General features: G+C 52.0%; 2 protein-coding genes and 1 long non-coding RNA gene across 4 annotated transcripts; 2 read left to right on the plus strand and 1 right to left on the minus strand.

Annotated features, from left to right (window-relative positions):
* The first annotated feature begins 1,495 nt into the window (after positions 1–1,495).
* HOXD9 (homeobox D9) lies at positions 1,496–4,089 on the plus strand. The gene is made up of 2 exons (XM_036073999.2): positions 1,496–2,790; positions 3,136–4,089. Exons 1-2 carry the CDS (start codon positions 2,004–2,006, stop codon positions 3,375–3,377), a joined length of 1,029 nt encoding a protein of 342 aa, XP_035929892.1. The 5' UTR covers positions 1,496–2,003; the 3' UTR covers positions 3,378–4,089.
* A 4,850-nt stretch (positions 4,090–8,939) lies between these two features.
* On the plus strand, positions 8,940–12,045 carry HOXD8 (homeobox D8). Of its 2 annotated transcripts, none has more exons than XM_036074005.2 (2): positions 8,940–10,216; positions 10,592–12,045. In XM_036074005.2, exons 1-2 carry the CDS (start codon positions 9,628–9,630, stop codon positions 10,882–10,884), a joined length of 882 nt encoding a protein of 293 aa, XP_035929898.2. In that variant the 5' UTR covers positions 8,940–9,627; the 3' UTR covers positions 10,885–12,045. The 2 variants fall into 2 exon arrangements, with proteins under 2 accessions (XP_035929898.2, XP_035929897.2); XM_036074004.2 differs by having other exon boundaries at positions 8,941–10,216; positions 10,589–12,045.
* Positions 12,046–14,279: 2,234 nt separating this feature from the next.
* LOC118524060 (uncharacterized) lies at positions 14,280–16,201 on the minus strand. The gene is made up of 3 exons (XR_004911403.2): positions 16,025–16,201; positions 14,746–14,858; positions 14,280–14,389 (listed from the first exon to the last, which is right to left on the minus strand). It is a non-coding gene; the product is annotated as an uncharacterized LOC118524060 (long non-coding RNA).
* Between the last annotated feature and the right edge of the window lie 29 nt (positions 16,202–16,230).

Raw genomic sequence — 16,230 nt, forward strand, 5'->3', positions numbered from 1 at the left:
CTGCCGACACAGCTTGGAAAACTCCAGCGAGCCTTCACCGAGGGAGTCCAGGCTTATCTAGCCCTGCGTGGGAGAAAGGAGAAGAGGCCTTAGAGGGAAGAGCTGACAGAGAATTCGTTTTCTCAGGTTATGCTGTGGTTTCAAAAGGTCTCCACCAGCTTCAAGTAGCTTGACAAAACACATCCTTTTCACTTTTTCTTTTTCTCCCCCATGAAACTATCTATTCAGGGACTCTGAGCCTCACAGTTCTCATCCAGGGAGTGTTTGGGAAATTCAGTATTTACTCAGAGTTTTAAACTTCCTCCTGAAAAACCAAGAACCTTCCCCAGTTCCAAGACAGAACCCTTTAGGGGAGCCATTTCCTAGGGGTGGGAAAGAGAAGGCTCCGAATCAATGCCAGGTTGGAAACACTGGAGTAGATTTGCCCGGACCTCCATCGGTTGGGCAGGAGAAGGAGGGCAATTTTAACTTATCCGTTTCCTCCCTGCGATGTGGGGAGCGCCATTAGTTGTTGACAGGGGGCCATGTCTCAGAGGAAAACCTGTGCTACAGGCAAAGGCATCTCCTCTGGAACAAAATCAGAGAGCCATTGGCAAAGGCAATCAATCAGGCCATAAGTAGGCATTTACCCCCTTCCTTTCCGGGGCTCGAGGTGGGCTGGGATCCCTCCAAGGGTGCTCTGAGCAACTTGTCCAGTGAGGAATATATCCTCTGCCGCCTGCTCTCGGCCTGCTTTTGTCTCGGCTCCCAGCCGAGCTTCCGAGGCTTTGTACCATGGATTTGGGAGTGACAATGGGCATTTCCCTCAGATTCAAGGCTGCCCGGCCTTACTTCTGGAGGGGAAAAAAAAGAAGAAGAAGAATTCGGAAGACAGTGGCCCGAGAACCACCACAAGAAGCGGCCCTGCCCCGGGGAGATGCGCTTCCTGCGGGCCTCTCTGAAGCAGGGTTGGGGCGGTGGGCGGCAGCGGGCCTGCGCTTGCATTAGGGTTCTGCCCTGTGGCGTGTTCTCTTCCAGGGCCTTTCCGGCAGCCCCGGAGAAGACAAGGCATCCTGGCCGCCGCTGTCCCCGCGGTGCCTACTCTACAGCCTGCCAGCACTTCCGAGGGCACACAGAAGCCCCAGCGGTGGCCGCCGCCGCACCCAGTCGGCGGGCCCGGCTGCCCCAGCTCCCCCCTCGGGCCGCCGCGTGTGCTCAGCCTCACGTCGGGGGTGTGGGTGGCTGCGCGGGCGTGTGTGAGTGTGGTAGGGGGAGGAGGCCCTCCGAGCTGCTCCATCCGTCCGTTTTATTAGGGACACATTAATCTATAATCAAATACACCTCATAAAATTTTTATTGAAAGGCATAATATCATTACAGAGGTCTTCCACCTGTTTTAAACAACACGACAAGCTGTGAGAGAGCGTGTGTGGGTCTGTGTAGGGAGGGGTGGGTTTGGGTAGGGAGAGAGGCACAGGGAAAAAACTCCCCTCGGGCGCCAGGGGGCCGCGTCTGAAGGCCGGCCTGCCTCGGGCCGCATCCCACCCTTCGTGCCCCGGGCTGCTCCGGGCTCTGGCCCCGCGCTCGGTGCGCCCGGGACACGCGGCCGGTAGCTCGGAGTCCAGGGGCTGGAGAGGGAGCCTAGGTCTGAACTGCAAGACCGAAGGCGGCAAGGAGAGACGAACAAATAGTCCCCAGCGCCTCCTCCGGCCACGGTCGAGCGCAGCGGTTCCAGCCACCGCCAGGCTGTCCGAGCCAGGCCGGACCGAGCTGGGCGCACGGACCGGGCTCATCGGCTCTAATTGCGGCGCTTATGTTGATGATGATTTTTTTTTTTTTTAAATCACAGCAGCCCCCAGTTTAGCGGACTGATTTACTCCCGGTATTGGTAAATATGATCACGTGGGCCGCGCGACCAATGGTGGAAGCTGCAGCCTGCGAACTAGTCGGCGGCTCGGGCGCCGGCGGGGAGCGGCGCCGCGGCGGTCAGTGTAACCTTGGGTGGGAGCGCACGGCGCCTCAAAATGTCCTCCAGTGGCACCCTGAGCAACTACTACGTGGACTCGCTCATAGGCCATGAGGGCGACGAGGTGTTCGCTGCGCGCTTTGGACCGCCGGGGCCCGGCGCGCAGGGCAGGCCCACAGGTGTGGCCGACAGCCCGGCCGCTGCCGCCGCCGAGTTTGCTTCGTGTAGTTTTGCCCCCAAATCGGCCGTGTTCTCCGCCTCGTGGTCCGCGGTGCCCGCCCAGCCCCCGGCGGCGGCGGCGATGAGCGGCCTCTACCACCCGTACGTGCCCCCGCCGCCCCTGGCCGCCGCCGCCTCCGAGCCCGGCCGCTACATGCGCTCCTGGATGGAGCCGCTGCCCGGTTTTCCGGGCAGCGCGGGCGGCGGCGGGAGCGGCGGCGGGGGCGGAGGTGGCCCGGGCCCTGGTCCCAGCCCCGGCCCCAGCGGCCCACCCAACGGGCGCCACTACGGGATTAAGCCAGAAACCGGAGCGGCCCCGACCCCTGCCGCCGCCACCTCCACCTCCTCTTCCACTTCCACGTCTTCCTCTTCCAAACGGACTGAGTGCTCCGCGGCCCGGGAGTCCCAGGGGAGCGGCGGCCCCGAGTTCTCCTGCAACTCGTTCCTGCGGGACAAGGCGGCAGCGGCGGCTGGGGGAACGGGGCCCGGGGCAGGGATCGGGTCCGGGTCCGGGGCAGGCGGCTCGTCGGAGCCCTCGGCTTGCAGCGACCACCCGAGCCCAGGCTGCCCACTGAAGGAGGAGGAGAAGCCGCATCCGCAGCCGCCGCAGCAGCAACTTGACCCAAGTAAGTGCAAAAGAAATTGCCCCCTGATTTATTGCTGAAACCTGTAAGGCTCGAATGTGCAAAACTGATAGTTTTACTAACCTATAAAAACGTCTAGACGCCTACTCTAGCCTAGGCAACACGTATTCATAAAAAGCTTCCCATAACCACCTACCCTAGGCGCGAGGTTTGTACGGTAAACAGAGCGCGGGCATTAAAGCTTTTTATGATAATTCCCCCCAAGTTGTGAAAAGCGGCCATCCTTGGTGAAATTAATTTAACGACCTCTCTCCCCCACCCTGTCGTCTCTCCTTGCCCCCCCTCCGCCCCTCGATCCCTTTCTCCAACCCCCCCCCCCCTTCATAGACAACCCTGCAGCAAACTGGATCCACGCTCGCTCCACCCGGAAAAAGCGCTGTCCCTACACCAAATACCAGACGCTTGAGCTGGAGAAGGAATTCCTCTTTAACATGTACCTCACCCGGGACCGGCGCTACGAGGTGGCAAGGATTCTGAACCTCACAGAGAGACAGGTCAAAATCTGGTTCCAGAATCGTAGAATGAAAATGAAAAAGATGAGCAAGGAGAAATGCCCCAAAGGAGACTGACCCGGTGCGGCGCCGGCGGGACCACTCTGCGCTGCAGAGGCAGTGGGGGTTTTGTTTTTGGGTGCTTGATTTCCAGAAACTCTCCAGCGATTCGGACATTTCCTCCCCCCCCCTTTAGGTAGAAGTGACTGTGTGGTTGGTCTCTGTGAGGTATTTGGGGGACTCTGTATTTGCTCGCTTATGTGTTGGAGAAACGAAGTGCTTTGGGGTTTTGCCTTTTCCCGCTCCCTCCCTTTCCTGGACCGTTGGTCCGTAGGAAATGCTATATTTTGTGAGTGCACGCTGGATTGAGGAGCCCTCTCCTGTGTAAATGTCCCCTATGTTTCTGAAAAGTGCTGTAGTTTAGCCCCCAGCGCTGCTCAAGCAGGGGCCAAGTGCGCCCCACTTCTGAGAATGAAGGCAGAGTGACAACAGTGGGAGGCCCGCCCAGGTTGCCCAGCAGTTAGGAAAGTCCCCTTTCCTCAGGGAGCCCGCGGGCCCTTCCCGGAGACCTGGAATGAGGCCGAGGGGGGAGCCCAGGGCCTCTGGTGGGTGGGAGGTTATTCTCAGTGCACTGGAGCAGCCAGGCTCTCCTGGGGAGGGCTTGGCTTGCGTGGGCGGCCTCGGGTGCGGGCCCTCCGGGTTCCTGCCTGAGGACCAGTTGTAAATGTTACCGCTTCCTACCAATAAAGGCTGACCTGATCAAATGGAGCCCAGGCGCTGGCCCTGAAAACTCTGTGCCTGCTTTCTCTGTCTCTTTGCAAAATACCACCCCCACAGGACTTCCTCCCATCCCTGGGAGGGAGACAATGCTAAAAATTTGGGGCCCTTCCACCTGAGCGGTCTGTCTGATGGGCCTCTGAGTCTCCCTTTGTGTGGGCAGAGGGGGGCCCTTGGCTGCTCTGTCTTTCCCACAGCCTGCTTCCAGCTTCTCAGCCAACTCTGGGCCCTAGGCCCAGTGGCAGCCTTGCAGCAGTGCCCAGCGGAGCCCACGGGCCTCAGGAGCCAGGCACCCTCTCGCTGGGGCGTGGGCACACCGCACCCCATGTCTCCCTCTGTTCATGGAATACCAGCCGTCCAGTCCCCTCTCTCAACAAGGGAAAGGCCAACTCTGCACTCTGGAGCAACTCCCCCACCTCAACAGGCTGGCTGGCTCCGGGAGGGCTGAGCCAGTTAGGCTGTGAGCTTCCGTCCTACACACAAGAGCCCCAAAGTGACCTTAGCAGATCGACGTGGTCAAGGCTCTCCTCCGCAGCTATCCCCACCCCATCCCATCGCCCCCCTCCCCCCCAACTCAGTTCCAGTGCGTGCTTAGCCCCCAGCTTGGCCCTCTGAGGGCCGCATTCAGGGGCTAAAATGAAGGTCATTGTAAGTGAAGGTTCGGGCCCAGCACAGCCTTTGCAGGCCCGAGAATGGGTGGCGCCAGGTGGACTGGGCTGGGTGGAAGGGGGGAGCGATGGCAGAGTTTGGGGGGATCCTGATGAAAGAGGGGACTTGAAGGAAAAGCAGAGGGGGCTGGGAGGGAAAGCCAAGGCCCAGATCCGGCAGAAGGTGCAGCGTACCCCCCGCCCCTGCGGCCAACCCGATACCTAGGGCTCTTTGAAAACAGGAAGAGCCAAGGTGTCATAAAGCCATCGAGCCGGCGAGACGTCTGGAGGTAATGAGTTTACGACAGGCTTGGCGCTTCGCTTTGAAACCATCTCATTTTGATGTTGTGTTTGTGGGAGGAAGGGAAAAATGCAGACAAAACTGGGTCTTAAAATCTGGACAATAAAATATAAACAAGACTGTGTTGGACCAAGAAGGCAGAGGGACTTGGGAGCCCCCGGTGAGGTGTGAGCACCTAGGAAATAAAAATGGGGGAGGGTAGGAAAGAGGAGATGATGTATTTCTGATTTTTAAAATGGGCCGTGAATTAGAATTAGCCTATGGTGGGTGGCTCTTTATAATATTTCACTATGGCGGCAGTCTAGTTTGTTCTTTTCTTTCTTTTCTTTCTTTTTCTTTCTTTCTTTTTCTTCCTTCCTTCCTTCCTTCCTTCGTCCTTCCTTCCTTCCTTCCTTCCTTCCTTTCTTTCCTTTACTTTTTAATTTGCCTGTTATTTGGAGGTGGGAGAAGTTAGTGATCTTGAGTCATTTACTCAAGCCGAGGGTCTCCCAGCTGAATTGTCACAGGGTCAGCAGGAAAAAATGAAGTTATTTAAATGCCCTTTCATAAAAGTACCTGGCCCTCCATTCCAAACTTTGCAGCAAAAGTATTGTTGTATTTTCTATCTATTTGCTTATAGAAAATGTAATCATTACACCTGAATTGGAAGAAAACATTTTTGAAATTGAGAAAAAAGATTAACCTCAAAGGAGACACCTAAGCTGATTAAAGTCTTTGCTTTAACAAAAATTCAAGTGGAACGCTTAGTCAATTTATTTCACTCTGTGACTTTTGATATAAATTTAAAATCTCATTTATTGTGTATAGAAATGCCAATAAACACAGCCCAACAGGGCCTTTCCAGATAGCCGCTCAGAGATCCAGCAAAAAGCTTTTAATTTGGTTTCTATTTCTGCCTTCCCCCGTCCCCAGATTGCCCAGCGAAATGGGCCTGAAGGATTAAAAATCAGAAGTTAAAATAACAAATATTCAGGATTTTATGCTGAGCAACAGCTTTAAAAGAAAATAATAAAATGAACTTCTATCATTTCTTTGTTTTCAAAGTGCCTGGCTCCTCTGACAAAAAAGCCTGTTGTAGTTGATATTTAGAAAGTTGTAATTTTTGTTCAGTCCAGCCCATCTTATAATTGTGGACGATTACGGAATGGGGACCTACTGTGTCTGGCAAAAGAAGGGCTGGAAGCTTTTGAAAAAGACACTATTGGAAGCTCTCTCGGGAGTACAAATATCTTTGGCGTTCGGGAGCCACTGCTTGCTGCACTTGACTTGTTGACAATCAAAGGGGTGAAGCATTAATAGTGTCCGCGATCCAAGCCCCAGTCAAAATAAAGAACAAGATTAGAACTGGTTTGAGCCGATAAAGGGAAGTTAAACTCGGTCGACTGGAGGCGGCATTTTGCCACTAGAGAGCGCTGTTGCTCCACTTTGTGATCTCGTAAAGCTGGCGTAGCGGCGAGGAAGGTTTTGATTTAAAATATTTACAATCTTATTTTTAATTCTAAATTAGGATAAACTTAACCAAAAAGAAGCACTGTACACTATTAAATTTTCCAGGCGTGTTTGTTAGGTATAAAATTTTGGATCAGTCAGGATTTCAGAAAATTTGGACTATGGCACAGCTGAAACTATAAAATGTTATGGTTAAGTTAATGCATTCTATCAAAACAAACGTGTAAAAAAGCATAGATCTTTATTTACAAAGTTAATCGCGCTCTTTTCTCATTCAGATTATAAACAGAATGCTTGGGGTGGGGGCGAGGGGGAACTAAGTGTTTTGTCCCAAGAGGAAATGTTGTGTTGTAATGCTTTCTTAATTAGGCCAGAATGTGTAGAAATGAATTTCGTAGTATTTGTGTTTCTTTTCTGCCCCACCCCCACCCCCCGAAATCACACAGTTCTGGAAGGTGCCTTGTATTATTGACATCTGGGCTCGCTCTTCTTTTTCCCCACTCTGTTCCAAAACCCACTCATTGATTCAGCGTTTAAATACGCACAAGCTCACACGCCAAACACTGAAATTAAAAAAGCCACAATTACAAAGTTGGTTCCAAGGCTTTATTGAGAATAATTCTCTTTTAATTAGGTATTTGCAAGATTTAAGTACAAATCGTTAACTATCAGAATCAGTTTGTTCGCCTTCGGATTTCAAGGAAGTTTTACCTGGCGATATCCGGCAGAAAACAACAACAAACCCGCCTCCCCCCCGCCCCCAGTGTCCTCCTCTCCCTACTAATTTAAAAAATAAAGCATGACTTTATCATCTGGAAATTCATTAACAATCCGTTTACCTTGACCATTTCCAGCCATTCCCCTAGAAACAACTGAAAGAGTATTAGACATTATACTTTTGCCTTTCCATCTCGATCTCATTTTCTCCATTTGCAAAATATGATTCAGTTCACACGGACTGACCTCAGGATCGTACTCACAGACTGGACCAACCCACAAGGAGTAGGGGGTAGTTGAAATGACTCGCCTGCTGCGCCTTTGGGGGCCGTCTCGGGTTCTTAGATATTTGCATTTGGCGTGAAATGCCGGTGTGGTGTGTTTTAGCTTTGGCGGGAGCGCCCTCCGTGGGCTCGGGGCATGTTTCCGAGGTCGGTTCCCAAGGCTGGTGTGGGCCTGGTGCCCTCACAACAATGGATTATCCCTAAGGGAAGGGGACCCCGGTCATGTAAAGAGCCCACGAAAAAGGCCGAGTGGGCGAGAGAAAACGCACTCAACATAGACTTATTACATTTATTGGACGTTAATACGGGAGTCGAGAGGGAGAAAAAAGAGGTATGAGGGAGAGTAGACAGTTGGTGTTAACGGCGAGCGGGCTTCTAAAATCAGGAATATTTTGCCGATTCAGACTCGACTTGCCCACATGACTTGGGACGTTTCTCTTCCTCATCGCCCAAGCTGGGATGAGCCTTCTCTTTCCTTTCTTTTGGAAAAATTAGTAACTTTCTAAGCTGAGTCCAGCGCCCGCTCTCAGCAGTAAGTTCACAGGCTTGGCAGATGAATTAGAATCATTAGCAGACGATGGGCGCCGCCTTCAGCTGCCTGGAACCGGCGCGATCCGAACACCGGCCCTGAGGCTCGAAGTGGGGACTCGCAGGCGTCGGCCCCCCGTGCTCCGCCCGGGGCCACCGCCTGCCCTGGTACGCTCCGTGCCGGGGTTGAGACCCGGGAGCCGCGCGTCCTGCTCGAGGAAATACCACCCACCCCAGCGTGAGTTCTCTCCTTCCCGCCTTGGAACATTTCTGTCCGCTTTTCTATTTACTCGCTCAGCAATGCTAATCTGCCCCCACCTTCGCCGCCCCCACATTCTTCAGTTTCCCCCCGCGCCTGGTGCTGACGTCTATCAAGGGTGAAATGATGGAAACTATATTCATGGGCATGATTTCCATTAAATATCAATTAACCTGGGAGCCTCAGCCAGGCGTGCAGTGCGTCAAGGGTAAATGTACATCTCATTTCCACAAGGCCTGCCCGCCTAGAAAAGAAGGGCCTAGATTCGCTTTGATAATGCCAGGTTTTGGGATCACCCTTGTGGCCTTTAATCAAACCACTGAGGACCCAACCCAAATGTACGCGGTCCGGTCTGTCTACACTACTTGCCCTTGTTCCCTGGGCTGCGCCCGCGTGTCCAGAAGCGCAAAAGCCACGGCCAACCTCTGGGGGGCTGCTCTAGGGGCCAGGGGAGGGAGTCATTTGCTCCCATAGCCTCCTGGGAGTGGCCTCCCTGCCTCCCCCCAAGTGTAAGGTTCTCTCGCGCCCCCGCCACGCCAGCCGCGAGCCACATTCCCTGGGCCCCGGGGGGCAAGGCGAGCCCTTGGCAGTGCGGCTTTATGGGCCCCCTTTAAGGCCGGCGGAGGCATCTCCCGGCCAGCGTGAGGAGTCCCGTCGGGAGCAACGGTGTCGCCTCCGCGCGGATCCCTCCGCGCGGTTATCTCGCCCCCATCTTCTCCACACAGTGGCGTGGTGCGAAAATGCCTCGCCGGGGCGCACCGGGGCGGCAGCCTCGGCGGCGGCGGCGAGACCGGTGGGAGGGGGCCGCGGGGGGGCCGAGGTGAGAGGTGGTGGCGGGTAGAGGGTGTTTTTTTCTCTTCCCTCCAGAGCGGGGGTTTGTAAACCGAAGCCAAAGAGTGTCCCCGTGGGCCGGGCGCACTTTTTTTGTTGTCCCGGTGCGCTCAGGGCAGCCTGGTGCCTGAGAGGAAACAGTGGAGGCAGCGGGGCAGGTCACCCGGGGCGTCGGCGATTATATTGCGGCCGAGCCGGCGCGCACCGGGAGAGGCCGGGTGGGTGGTGAGCGCGGGGGCTGGGCGAGGCCCCGCTACCCGCGAGAGAGGCGGCGCGAGGCCGAGGCGGCGGGCGCGAGAGCCGGGCATGAGCGCCCAGTAGCCAAGTGCCCGCCGCTGCCCGGCCTCAGAGGGGACGCGCGCGCGGGCGGGCGGGCGGCAGCAGCAACGTAGCCCGGCGGCCCCGGCGGCGCGAGCAGCCGCCCCAGAGGCCCCCGCGGCAGTGCGGCCGCGCTGAGGCGCGCTCCCTGCCTGCTCCGCACCGCCCGCCCGGGGCCGCCCTACCTCGGCCCCTGGCCACCGCCGCCGCCGCTCCGATGAGCTCTTACTTCGTAAACCCGCTGTACTCCAAGTACAAGGCGGCGGCGGCCGCGGCGGCGGCGGCGGCGGCGGCGGGCGAGGCCATCAATCCCACTTACTACGACTGTCACTTCGCGCCCGAGGTCGGCAGCCGCCACGCCGCCGCCGCCGCCGCCCTGCAGCTCTATGGCAACAGCGCCGCTGGCTTCCCGCACGCGCCCCCGCAGGCGCACGCGCACCCGCATCCGTCGCCGCCGCCCGCCGGGCCGGGTTGCGGTGGTGGGGGCGGCCCGGGCCCCGGCCAGGACTACTTCCACCCCGGCGGGGGCAGCCCGGCCGCAGCCTACCAGGCCGCCCCCCCTCCTCCTCCGCATCCTCCGCATCCTCCGCCTCCCCCCTGCGGCGGGATTGCCTGTCACGGGGAGCCCGCGAAGTTTTACGGATACGATAACTTACAGAGACAGCCGATTTTTACGACCCAGCAAGAGGCCGAGCTGGTACAATATCCTGACTGTAAATCGTCCAGTGGTAATATTGGCGAGGACCCAGACCATTTAAATCAGAGCTCGTCTCCTTCTCAAATGTTTCCCTGGATGAGACCACAAGGTTGGGATGCAATTTTTTTTTTTTTTTAATGCGGGGAGAGGGGGAGAACTCTGCTTTCATCTCACGTTCTAGCTTTAAAACTACCTTTTCCTCGCCCTCTCTTTTTCCTTCTTGTGTAGCTATAGTGGCTTTTATTCATAAATACTTTTTTTTTTCCCCCGTAAAGTAGAAACCGCGTAAAGATGATGGGGACAGAGTAATTGTGAAGACTTTCTCTCTGTTCCTCTTGCCTGCATATCGTGTATATATATCAGAACTAAAGAGACTTGTGTATATTTCACCCCTTAGACCCGTTCCAGAAAGCTCCAGCAACGTGCAGAGGCACCATTACATTTCTAAAACGCTTGTTTTCCTTTTTTTTTTTTAAATCAGCAGCTCCTGGTAGACGAAGAGGAAGACAAACCTACAGTCGTTTCCAAACCCTAGAGCTGGAAAAAGAATTCCTTTTTAACCCTTATCTGACCAGGAAGAGAAGAATTGAGGTTTCCCACGCCCTAGCCCTCACGGAGAGACAGGTAAAAATCTGGTTCCAGAACAGGAGAATGAAATGGAAAAAAGAGAACAACAAGGACAAATTCCCAGTTTCCCGACAGGAGGCAAAGGATGGGGAAACCAAGAAGGAAGCCCAAGAGCTGGAGGAAGACAGAGCTGAAGGCCTGACAAATTAACTTCTACCTTTAAAATTTTACCATGGACTATTAAAACTAATGATCAACACATGCTGTTGGACACCATCTATTTTCTTTGTTGGAAAGGACTTTACCTGTATTTCAAGCTACCTTCATGTCACTGCTCTTGAGGTTTCTGCGCTTTGAGAGGGGTTTGGGTGTTAAAAGTTTATAGTATTGCATAGAAGCAGCGCTTGAGCTGTCCTATGTAAGGGTAATTTGATACTGACCTTGTTGCTATATTTTTGTAATGGTAGTTTTTAATGTCTGAGCTGGTGATTTGCCTCAACAACATAAACTTCCTAATGATTAGCACTAAATAATTGAATATAAAATGCTTTATTAATCAAACAAGTGCACTTGAACACTTAATATCACTTCTTTATGGTGAGTAAATTAAAAGAGATCTATTAATTTTTTTAAAAAATTATGCCTGCAGAATATTTACTTTATGTTATTTGATTAAAACGTATTATTTATGTTTTCCTTTTCTGCTTTTATAATGAATGGTTCGGGTGCCTTTTGTTTACTCCTAAAAGGTTTCTTTGAGTATTTTGTAAATGTAGTATCTCTGGGAAAAGTCTGGGCCAAATATTCATAAAGCACATGTTAGCTGAAGAGTGTAATGTATAGTCTGGCTCTGCAGCTTCCTTAAACTTGGGGAAAATGTTGGGCCAATGACAAAAGTTTCAGGAAAATGTCATAGTTGACATTTAATAATTTTCTATAGTCTATACAAATTATGGCAATTTAATCATCTAAAGGGAATGAATACTTGAAAAGCCAATTATAACATTTTCACTCATTAACTTTTCACTCTGGCAAGTGGCCTTGTGGAATGCCTCTCATTTCTCAACTTGCTTTCGTTTTGAACTGCGCTTGGTATCGCCTGAAATCGCTAGGTCTCTATGCTGTGGCCGCTGCTGTGATTACGTTTTTTGAATAGGTGCCATATTTATTTGTATTCCTTCGCTCTGTTTGCACGCCCATTTTGAGCCAACTTGTGTGCGTCTTAGATGTCGGTTGGTACGTCCTCTGCTGTTCTCCAGGATGGCCTCACTTATTGAAACAAGCCCTGAGAGCAAATGCAGAAAAATCCGAGTGTAAACAACCGCTCCAGAACATAGCGAGCTCCTTAATAAAGAAATGAATCTTTTTCTAGAGCTAGTGTCTTTAAGCGCCGCACATAACCCTTTCCCTGAGTCAGGAACCACCACCTGGGCTACTAGAAGGCAATGTTTCACTAAAGCTTCTATTTGATTAAAAAAAAAAAAAAAGGAGTGGGGGTTACAAGCAGTGTGTTGTAAAAATAAATAAATAAATGCAGGGGAGGGGTCTCTTTTTCATTCCAGAGAGGGCTGGCTAGGCTATCCTAGCTGCATCTTGCTCTAAATAACCTTGCTAAGATAACTGTGAAAACTTTGAACTTCGCAAAGGACTCAAGTTGTGGGCCCAGTGGGGGAAGACCCAGAGTCCAGGTTACGCTACAGATTATTCCGCTGAGCCTGTGCTGATGCTGGGGTTTGAGATTTGTTATTAACAAGATAGCCATTTTCCATTGGAGGCTGCTCCTGCAGCTGCCATTTTATGAAGAGAAGGGGGAAGAGGGGTAGTAGAGAAGAGGAGAAATTCAAGTAAACTAATACTTCTCCCCCAAAAATGGGAAGCACCTCATCGGGTAGACATTGAAGAGCTCTTCGCTTTTTCTAGATGCGTTTATTTTTAAAGAGGTACATTTTAATTTCCAGAATGGTTTTTATTGCACAGGTAAGAAAATGGAATCTGTCTTAGGCCTGAATCAGCCCCTCAGGCATTGGTGGGCTATTCGCCTGCCACTTCAAGGACCTGGGAAATGTTGGCACTGGTGGGGCCAGAAGTGAAACACCACCTAGCTTTCTAACCAGGGAAGAGGCTGTGGCTGTGGCATTCGCTGACCTGAGCCGGAAAAGACCATTTTAAGTCACGGGTGGCCTGCGGCTTAAGAAACATTTGCATGAGAGGAGACAGCTGCAAATGTGCATGCTGGATTTGGAAACGTTCTGCTCCGTGTGCTGCTTGAGACTCTGCTGTTGGCTTCTAGAGCGAAGATGCCAAGCGCCTGAAAGCATGGCTAGGAAACAGCCTGTGGGGTGGTGGTGGTGGGGGTTGGTGGAGGTGGCAGCGGCCGCAAGCTGGCTAGAGCTTCTTGCTGGCCAAACTCCAGCTGCCTTCCATTTAAGTGATTCCTCTATTAGCAAAATTCTCTGTCTCCCACTCAAAAATGCTCCCCAAATTCCAGTGTTAGAGTCACTGATTTGGGGCAAGACTCAGGGGACCCGGTGCATGAATGGATGTGGAAATCAAGAAATGTTGGGGAGGTAGCAAGGTCCTTATTTCCTCTATATTCTGTGTTGCTCTGGAAGTGTTGTACCTTCTTGACCCATCGCCCCCTACCCATGGTAAAATTGTAGCTCTTGTACAGAAAAAAACTCTGCTGTAATACCTGGTGCATTGCAGAGTATTTGTACATATACAAATGTGGTATTCTAAGTATATATTTGGTATATTTGTACTTATACATAGATTACACATTGCAGAAAGTGTTGGTCATAAATAAATGTAGGTATATGTGTTTCTTTTTGTAGCTGAGAAAATCATAGATCTGCCTTCAAATAAACAGCTTGGGGCATTACCCCCCCCCTTTCTCACATACACACACACACCACCTTCTTTTAGTGGCTAGAAACCCCCCATCATGGTGTTTCATGCAGACTCGAGGTGACGAGCACAGAAGACACCCTTTTAATTGGCTCAAATCTGTAAACATCCGAGGGTTGCAGCGAAGCAAGCAAACATTTTTGCTGCAGAAATTTGCATAAACCTTCAGAGAATCCTTTGAAAATCTAGGTGATGCTTTTTGGCCCTGGATTGCTTAAAATCTGCTTAGAGAGGTCTATAAACCGTTTAGAGAAAAATAGGACCCTCCAATGTTAACACTGAATGAAAGAACCAAGCCTTCCAAGTGATTTAGGTTCTCTGTTTGCAAGGACCAGAAACACACAAAAGAGGGTGTGGGTCTCAATGGTTTCTAGAGAAAAGTCAGTTCGGGGACTGCCATTTTGTGAGGTTCCACAAAGCCCAGCACATCGCCTGGATTACCTCTGCACAGGGGAAAATGTGCAAATATGGCTGCCTTTTCAAAAGTGCAAAGTCTTTTTCCCAGCCCCCCTTCCCCAGGCTGAAAAGGAGGGTCATAAAGCTCCGCTTTTATGTAGGTAGAGGAAAACTGGCAATTGAGATTATTTCTTAGATAATTTTACAAGTGAGTAATCTCTGTTCAGTTCCATATGTACAAATCAGTGTAAAATATTCTAGCTTGGAAGGGCCCCAAAATTTGCCCCACATATTCTTACACATTTTCTTTTGTAATTAAAAACTTTATTATTCTTCAATGCATAAGATGTTGCTATTTCACATCCAAGCTTGTGTCCTCTGCTTCCCTGGTGTTTGCTGATTCTTCCGGCATCTGGGGGTGGACAGGGGAATAGAACATTTTAATGGACCTTGGATACTGCTATGGTTCCCTCCAGCAAAGTTAGAGCACAGTTTCTAGAAAGAATATGACTTTTGCTGACAGATGGCAACAGAATTCCTTTAATAAAAAACATCCAAGGTCATCGGAACCTTTTCAAGGGATACAAACGGCCTGCTTCAAACGGTGCTGTGTGTTTCCTGCTTAAGTCTATGTTCACTTAGGTACTTACTGGATGTGAGGATGTTCATAGCAGAAAACCTACCCGTAGACATCCAATCCAAATATTTATAAATGCATTACTAGAAGTCCAAAGACAGTGCCCTTGAAAGGATGGGGGGATGGGTTACCTCTTTCAGGCAGGTTCTGAAGCCTGGATGATCATGCCCATGCATTAATGATGAGGAGAATGCTGGGGCCCTCAAGGACATTTACTTTCAGCTGGTGTTCTCTGGAGCAGCTCCTATCAGAAGTGCAAAAGGAATGTGACTCCTGCCTTTGAAGAAAAAGGACTATTTTTTTCCCAGGGCTGAAACTGAGGGTCCGCTCTTTTCCCGGAACAAATGGAGCCCCTCTCCTCTTCAATGTTGCATTGAGCAGGCTTTTCCATGGGCAAACATTTTGGGGGCAATGGAAGAAGGGAAAACTAGAATTAAATTGCATAGAAATAAGAAATGCACTTAGGAGAGACATAGCAAGGGGTTTCAAAGGGGATCCAGAAAGACTGCTTCCCCTTGAACCCAGCACTGTCCAGGAGGATATTTCTGCCAAGATAAATGCCAAACACTGGGAGTTCAAACCCTTATTTTGGAGAAGTTGACAAGTACCTAAAACCATTTCCAGGCTTTGAGCTGGTTGGTGACTCTCCTACCCCTGGAAACCCCAAGAAATGGGAGGGACCCCAATTTATGTTGGAGAGGTGTTAGGGGGAGGGCGGGCTTTCTTGGCCTGCAGAGCCCTGGTTTTCTGCGCAAGATCACTGGGGCTGGCTTGCCTGGAGATGAGAGGGGCAAAAACCGAAAGTGCCTGACTGCTGCTCCGGAGCCGGCCTTTCTGTGAGGGGAGGGGAGGAGAAGCCAAGTGACCCGCGCAAGGAGACTCGGAGGGGGGTGACTGCCAGCATCACCTCCCCGAGCGCCTGTGCAGTCCACCGCATTCATTTCCCCTCCAACACAACGCTCTATTCAGCAGAGGTTTCGAGCCAAACCAAAAAAGAGCAAAAGAAATACTTCCTAGAAAAGGTGAGGGTCAGGAACCATGGAGGCAAGAGACGCAGAGAGAGCAGAGAGGAGCAGAGAAGAGCAGAGAGGAAGAAAGAGGAGAGGAGGAAGGACGGCAAAGGAGGAGGAACAGAGAGAGAACAGAAGATAGCGGGGAGAGAAAGAGGAAAAAACATGGCGCTTGCGAGCTGTATGTGCAAAATCCGCAAGGAATTGCAGCAAATTCCTTTTTGTTTGAAGAAAATTTACAACTTGGTAATAGACCTTTTTATGACCTATTTGCGGTCGTCATTGGCTGCGGCTGGTCATGTGCAGGCGCCGCTCGCCTTCACGGCCTTTTTCCTGATTTCCCAGGCGAATTTCCCCCCGCATTCTGCCTTCCTGGAGCCTCACCCCCTCTTTTTCTAACCTTTGTCTCTGCAGAGGTGGGATCCAGTCGCCGGCTGCGGGATTGCGGGTTCCGCGGCGGCCTCCGCTCCCGCCCGGCGCGCAACGTGGCCCCACCGCCGCTTCGCTCGGGCCGCGCCGCTGCCGCCTCCGGAGCCGGTGGGGAGCCCGGCGGGCGGGAGAGCCCGGAAGGAGCCTTGGGCGCTGAGGCCCCCGCCGGCGCCGACA

This window comes from Halichoerus grypus, chromosome 4, assembly GCF_964656455.1.
Source record: "Halichoerus grypus chromosome 4, mHalGry1.hap1.1, whole genome shotgun sequence".
Taxonomy (NCBI): Eukaryota; Metazoa; Chordata; class Mammalia; order Carnivora; family Phocidae; genus Halichoerus; species Halichoerus grypus.

Bases quoted from the DNA above. Each gene is read 5' to 3' on its own strand.
- HOXD8 (XM_036074004.2), top strand. From the start codon at position 9,628: ATGAGCTCTTACTTCGTAAACCCGCTGTACTCCAAGTACAAGGCGGCG. The intron at 10,217-10,588 runs GTTGGGATGCAA...TTTTTAAATCAG, and splicing joins TCCCTGGATGAGACCACAAG to CAGCTCCTGGTAGACGAAGA.
- HOXD9 (XM_036073999.2), top strand. From the start codon at position 2,004: ATGTCCTCCAGTGGCACCCTGAGCAACTACTACGTGGACTCGCTCATA. The intron at 2,791-3,135 runs GTAAGTGCAAAA...CCCCCTTCATAG, and splicing joins GCAGCAGCAACTTGACCCAA to ACAACCCTGCAGCAAACTGG.